The 7,029-nt window shown below is 35.5% G+C and overlaps 1 protein-coding gene across 1 annotated transcript in view; it reads left to right on the plus strand.

Moving 5' to 3' along the window:
* Positions 1 to 7,029, plus strand: part of LOC108369213 (HMG coenzyme A reductase) — a gene marked incomplete at its 3' end in the record, with an annotated part of 8,863 nt that extends 1,834 nt beyond the window's left edge. Inside the window, exons 2-4 of the mRNA XM_017624276.1 lie at positions 3,356 to 3,443; positions 3,603 to 4,178; positions 6,090 to 7,029. Coding sequence (XP_017479765.1) covers positions 3,356 to 3,443; positions 3,603 to 4,178; positions 6,090 to 7,029 — 1,604 coding nt within the window. The remainder of the gene's footprint in view (positions 1 to 3,355; positions 3,444 to 3,602; positions 4,179 to 6,089) is intronic.

Here is a 7,029-nt window from a genome sequence, read left to right on the forward strand (position 1 = left end):
CCCTTGATGTTGTCACACAAAGGGGAGGGACCTACAGTTTTACGCCGACTCCGAATGGCGAGTGTATTTTTATGAGAAGCTGTTTTTCATGGCAGGAATACACTCGGAGGTTTGCCATTGCCTGTCGAGGGCCGACCGCTGTTAAGAAAAAACCCCTTTTTCTGCATTTTTTCCCTTTCATTTTTTTGCTCACTCACTAAGGGCCTAAAAGAATTTTTTGGTGACTTTAAAATTGAAGCACATTCATGTGCTATTTAACATTTCATCAGATAATTTGTTCCGCTTTTTACATGAAACACCAGTTACAACTGAAAAGATTCTTTCTTACTCAGCGCTTGAAATTGGTTAACGTAAGAAAATTTTCGAAATTGTCCTTGTACTTTTTAACAATTATATACCATTTCACTCCACATCACATCTTCAGAACGATTAATTACGTAAGAATGTCGAATATTCTTGAATTTTGATCAATTATGCAACAATAACTGCGTCAAAAGAAAATCCCTTATTTATATGAAGTGTCCCTTTTTTCCCTTTTAATAATTTTTGATGCAAAATATCCCTCAAATAGGGAAATTACCCACAATCTGGCATCACTGGGTTACATGTGTATATCTTTGTTCCAAACTTGGCGCAGTTGTTGGCCTTGGTACCGCACATCAAATGACCGAAAATTTTTAAAATCGGACAATAACCACCCATACCTCATATAACGGTAATTTAGAGAAATACGAAATCTTCGATAAATTAACAAATATTAAAGCCAATTTATTAAAAACTGATGCTTGCAACAATTCTTTACCAAGAAATACGTGTTTAATAAAATTTTGGAAAATGGGCGTGGCACCGCCCACTTATGATCACGTATATGTATCTCGGTAACCGTCGTACCAATTTGTACCAAATGGTTATTGTGCTTGCCACATACAAGCAAAACGTTGAAAATTATTGAAATCGGACTAAAATTACGTCCGCTTTTCATATGACGGTAAATTTCAGAAATGTTTGAAACTTCAATATTTCGAAATTTAAGGACGCTAATTTACTCAAAATTGATACACCCCGGCTTACCATGTAGCGGTAGCTTTCGGAAAGGTGAAAACACATATATTTTATACTTGCGCCGGGTATTTAATGTTCGGCTCTGCGAGAACTTAGACTTGCGTACTTGTTTTTTTTTGTACCGTTAACAGATTCGCAGAATTTAGCAAAAATCATCATTCACCTTCGATACGAGTTACATTTTGGGAACGTTCGAACGGGACCTTTTTATCGCTATTCACTTACCATATAACATTTGTGGAAAATATTTTTATTGATTTCAGATAGGCATTTATGATGACTACTCATGACAAAAAATTTGTGTTCATTCACAGCCTACTATAGTTTTTATAATAAAAAAATTGTGTCTCCAACAGAACGTCCGTAACGCAGGAAACACCCATATACATATAAAACATTTTTTTGATTTGTTTATTATACTTATTTTATGTAATTTTTAACCCAGTAGTCATTGAAGTTATTGGCTTTTCATTGCGTTTTCTGTTGATAGGATCCCGCCAAATCAGCCTGTCATTCAATAATATTTAAGTGGGGCGCTCACAACAAACTTGTTTGAGATATCTATCTGAAGATTTACCTCAAACCGATTTAACTAGCTTAAAGATTCACGTCACTAGGGACGATTTACGTCAACCGGCCCAGAGCTCTGCCCAAAATTCTAATCAATGAAAATGAACGTGCAATATTTTACAATACTTGTAAAGTAATGCACTTTCAATTGAAATGTGGCGAATTAAAAAATTCAAAATGGCGTCTTTACTGCACCTCTTTAAAGACGCTCTTTTCGCGAAGACAAAAAAATCAAAACCTATTAGATTCGCTTAAATATTTACAGTTACGATGAGAATGTTACTCATACGCCATGTACTTACGCTGGATTTTAACTTTTCCGTGAAATGGTATATCAAAAATTTATCTTTTTTTTGTACCTGTTGTTATACCCCAGTTCATTGAGGATTTTCCCTTAAATCAGGGCATATTTATGAGATTTTTTGTTCACTAAAATGACAATTTTACGAATATTAAGGAGAAGCTACTTAAGAAGCAATTAAATAATTGTAGATTTCTAAATACTAAACTGTTCGGGGAAAAGAAGGAAAAATCGATTTTTTTTTTAAGTTTTACAAAATAAAGAAATGCTTCGGGATTTTAGAGTTTACGAAACTTCAAGATTTTCTCCGAATTTTTTTGCAAATTTTTCGGTATTATCGGAGTTATTCGTGTTTTATTTTTCGGGAATTTTCATTTTAAGGACTTAGGGGATTTTTTCTTGGAACTTTTCATTATTTTCCCAGGGCCTTTCAGTATACTTCGTTACTTCGTTACTTTACAACCGGGATTAAGTCCTGTGAAACTAAGTAAATACATTTTTTTTAAGTATTTAGTACACTTAATGCATATAGAATCATTGTAGATACTATCGTAATCGGTACTAAAGTGCATAGTACTTGATAATTCACCACAAAATTTAGTAAACACAATTTTTCCCATAACTGCTTCGCCATGTCTGATCACGGCGTGATTTCATCTCCTTTGGACAAGTCTGATTAAATCTTAGGCTACGCCATTTTTTTTTTTAATTTTAATTGTCCAAGAAAACATTACCATTCAGATCTTTTTCCTGCACTGCATTTTTTTCTTAACATACTCTTGAATATTTTTATAACAAGTAGTGCATTTTTATAAAAATCCCTACTATCAGCAAAAACAAACACGTATTTACTAGAGAATTCATTGCTATAGTTTTCCATTAATGTATTGGGTTTTTTGAGCCGTCTCTCCCACCTGTGCATTGTCTTTGATTTATGATTGCATCTNAAGAAAACATTACCATTCAGATCTTTTTCCTGCACTGCATTTTTTTCTTAACATACTCTTGAATATTTTTATAACAAGTAGTGCATTTTTATAAAAATCCCTACTATCAGCAAAAACAAACACGTATTTACTAGAGAATTCATTGCTATAGTTTTCCATTAATTTATTGGATTTTTTGAGCCGTCTCTCCCACCTGTGCATTGTCTTTGATTTATGATTGCATCGTACTTTATACATTAATTTAATATTTTTGCATATACATATAATACCTTTTAAATTCAGCATGCATACAGCATTAAATAAATTGTCGCATTATTTGAATTTGTAAATGTATAAAAGTAGATACTAATTAAATTCAAAAAAAAAAATTTTTATTTTTCAGGAATCGCTGGACTATTTACAGTCTTTNTTGAATTTGTAAATGTATAAAAGTAGATACTAATTAAATTCAAAAAAAAATTTTTTTATTTTTCAGGAATCGCTGGACTATTTACAGTCTTCTCGAGTTTTATATTTACGACAACCATAATAAAGTTTCTGGGCAGCGATATCTCCGATTTGAAGTGAGTAAAAGCCATTAAATTCTTTTATTTATGTAATTCAAATGACGATTATCACTTCCTTATGACAATATGCAATTTTATAAGCATTTGTTCATCATACTCACATTAAACGTAATTTTTCAACAAATTTCTATGTATTACCTTTCCCCTTTGTTGCAGAGATGCTCTCTTCTTTATGCTGCTGCTTATCGATCTCTCGAATTCAGGCACGCTTGCGCAATTAGCTTTAACCGGCACCAATCAGGCTGAAGTGACGAATAACATAGCGCGCGGCTTAGAGCTACTGGGGCCAGCCATATCTTTGGACACCATTGTCGAGACGCTTGTCATCGGCGTGGGCACGCTGTCTGGCGTACAGCGTTTGGAGGTGCTGTGCACATTCGCCGTTATGTCGGTGATTGTTAATTATGTGGTCTTTATGACCTTCTTCCCCGCATGTTTGTCACTCATACTCGATTTGTCACGCAATGGCATGGACATGTCAATGGTGCGTGCCAAAGCCAAAGACTCTATCCTCTTGAAGGCATTGAACGATGAAGAGCAAAAGACTAATCCAGTGGTACAACGTGTAAAAATCATAATGACCACCGGACTGATGATTGTGCACATTTACAGCCGCATGGTGTTCTCGAGTACTGAATATGATACGGTGGAAAAGACTTTAACTCCACAATTAAATTTAAATGTGAACACTAATCGTACGGAGTCGGGGGAATTGACGGATATGATTATTAAGTGAGTATACACACATATACAGGGTATCATTATTGAGTACATGTACTATTAATAAGGGATGACTGCAATGATTGCAGTGCAATTGATAAAATATCTGCAATCTTCTTTAACTGCATAAATGAGGGGTGTTCCTGATGGATTGATATCTTTACTAATATTATAAATTCGAAAGTACACTAGTGTCATTTAGCCCAACTTAAAATATAGGATAGATTTAATCTCGAGAAGACGGACCTTGGTGTGGATATACATACATATGTAAAGTCAATTTCATACTAATGTAGGGGGGCTGCCACCTGTTTGAAAAATAAATTCAACTTGAATTAAGGGGTTTATTTATTTGAAAATTATATTAAAAAATGTATGTTAAGAAAGCTTGTTAAGAAACCTTCAGATTGAACATTTGAGGTGTTTTACAAGGGCTGCCACCCGTTTAAAATTTCAATTCAATTAATTTAAATGAATTGCTACAATATGGGTATCAATCGAAATGTTTTTGAAAGGGATTTAGTTCTAAACTAAATGTAGGAGGGTTGCCACCTGTTTGAAAAATCAAATGCTATTTGAATTAAGGGAAGTAATAATACATTAGCGCTTACACATATGTTAGTGTTTGACCGTGCTTCTCGTCCAGTTTGTGGCATGCGCCTTGATATTGTCAAACAAACAGTAGGGGCCTACGGTTTTACGCCGACCCCGAACGGCGATTGTGTTTTTATGAGAAGCTGTTTTTCGTGGAATACCATACTCACACAATGAAATCAACTTGAATAAAGGGAATTATTTATTCGAAAATTATATTATTTATCAAGAGGCTTAAAAAAATTGTAGTATGAAAATATTTTGAGCAGGATTGCCCCCTGTTTAAAAATTCGAGTTTAAATGAATTTTACTCGTGATAGATTGTCAAGAGTAAGAGTGTTTAGAAATGTTCAGCTTGAACATATAGAATTTTCCGAGGTATTTGAAGAGGGGCGCCTCCTGCGTTTTAAAACTAAATTCAAATACAATTATATTATAAATTACATGAATTATAGGAATTAGGTAATTGAATACACATGTATGTATGGACAGAGGTCTAAAAATATTGCCAACTGTTTAAAAAGTTTAATTCAAACTATTCCATAATTTCAATTATTTATTACAACAGGGATAAGAAAAGTCGCGTCTAAAGACCTGACCGACCGGTGCTCAAATTTTTTTTTATTAATAATCTTTAGCATCTACATCTCCTAGTCAACTTTTCTGAAAAAAGAGGAAAATTCGAAATAAATTATAAATACCTTCACGTACATAAATAATGCATGGCACGTAAAGAATTTATTACAGTTGAAAAAAACACTTTCTTTTATGGGTTCAGCCTCAAACGCAACTAAACTGATTAGTCGATATCGTGCCGATTGTAGTATTTTCTTTGGAAAAGTATAGGTCGTATAGAGGGAGTGTGAGTAAGAGATGTGAAATTTTGTATTTATGTTTTTTACTTTTCCATCTCTAAGCCCACCAGGTTATTTTATCAACTGTAATCATGATTTTTTCCACCTGCCTCCATATAGTCAAAACACTGTACATCGCTTCGGTGATTAAAAATAAAAAAAAAAGTACTTAAGACTTCGTGGAAAATAACACGCATTTTACAAGAGCTCGGATGAAATTCATCTTTGTTCAATGATGCTGGGTTAATTTAAAGTGAGAACAATTCTCCACCTTATGGTATGATCGACGGAAACGATGAATGTAATATAACCCTTATCCCCTGATCAAAAACAAGGAAGCTGTCGGAACCACTGGTTTGCCAGCTGAGCTATTCACTTCTATGTGAATTTCAAAAAGTGTTTTCTAACCTATAAAATTTAAAAATATTCATATGTATAAAATTTTAAAATTCTTCTATTTGTAACTCTTTTTTAGATGGCTCACCATGAGTGCTGACCAGATTGTCATACTCATTCTTCTCATCGCTTTAGTAGTTAAATTTATATTTTTTGAGCACCGCAATGAACTGCACGATCAACTACGACAAACCACAGTCGCTCTAGCTGTAAAATCGTCCCAAACGCAACCTTTGCAAGACACGGCTACTCTTGCTGCCATGGATATGAATATATCCGCGCCACAAATCAATGCTACTGACGTGTTGAATGCGCCTCAACCTCCCACTAAAGTTCCTCAATTGGTTGTGTCGCCTGCTGTCGGCGATTCGCGTCCTCATCGCGTACCACTATTTACAATCGAAGAACATAACTTTGTTAATGCATCAACACAAACTGAACTCATAACCGATGCTAATCAATCGATGGCACTGCAGCCATGTCCACGTCAATCAATTCCACCGCGCACACTGCAAGAATGCCTAGAAATTCTTCAATCTCTCGATGAATGGGGTGGGCCCGCTAATCTTACAGACGAAGAAGTTCTCTTAATCGTTAACTCCGCTGGCAACCACTGTCCATTGCATAAAATCGAGTCAATTTTAGATGACCCAGTTCGCGGTGTGCGCATTCGTAGACAAGTGATTAGCGCGCGCGCTAAAGTGCCCGCCGAACGGTTGGAATGTCTGCCATATTTGAATTTCGACTATCGCAAAGTAATGAATGCCTGCTGTGAAAACGTACTTGGCTATGTGCCCATTCCAGTTGGTTATGCAGGTCCTTTGCTGCTTGATGGCAGTAAATATTTTGTACCCATGGCTACGACCGAAGGCGCACTGGTCGCCTCAACGAATCGCGGTTGTAAAGCGCTATCCGTGCGCGGAGTTACGTCGTATGTGGAGGATGTTGGCATGACACGTGCACCCTGCGTACGCTTTGCAAACGTTTCACGCGCAGCCGAAGCGAAAAGATGGATTAAC

Source organism: Rhagoletis zephyria, unplaced genomic scaffold, assembly GCF_001687245.7.
Source record: "Rhagoletis zephyria isolate East Lansing unplaced genomic scaffold, Rhagoletis_zephyria_1.1 Rzeph_scaffold_03546, whole genome shotgun sequence".
NCBI lineage: Eukaryota > Metazoa > Arthropoda > Insecta > Diptera > Tephritidae > Rhagoletis > Rhagoletis zephyria.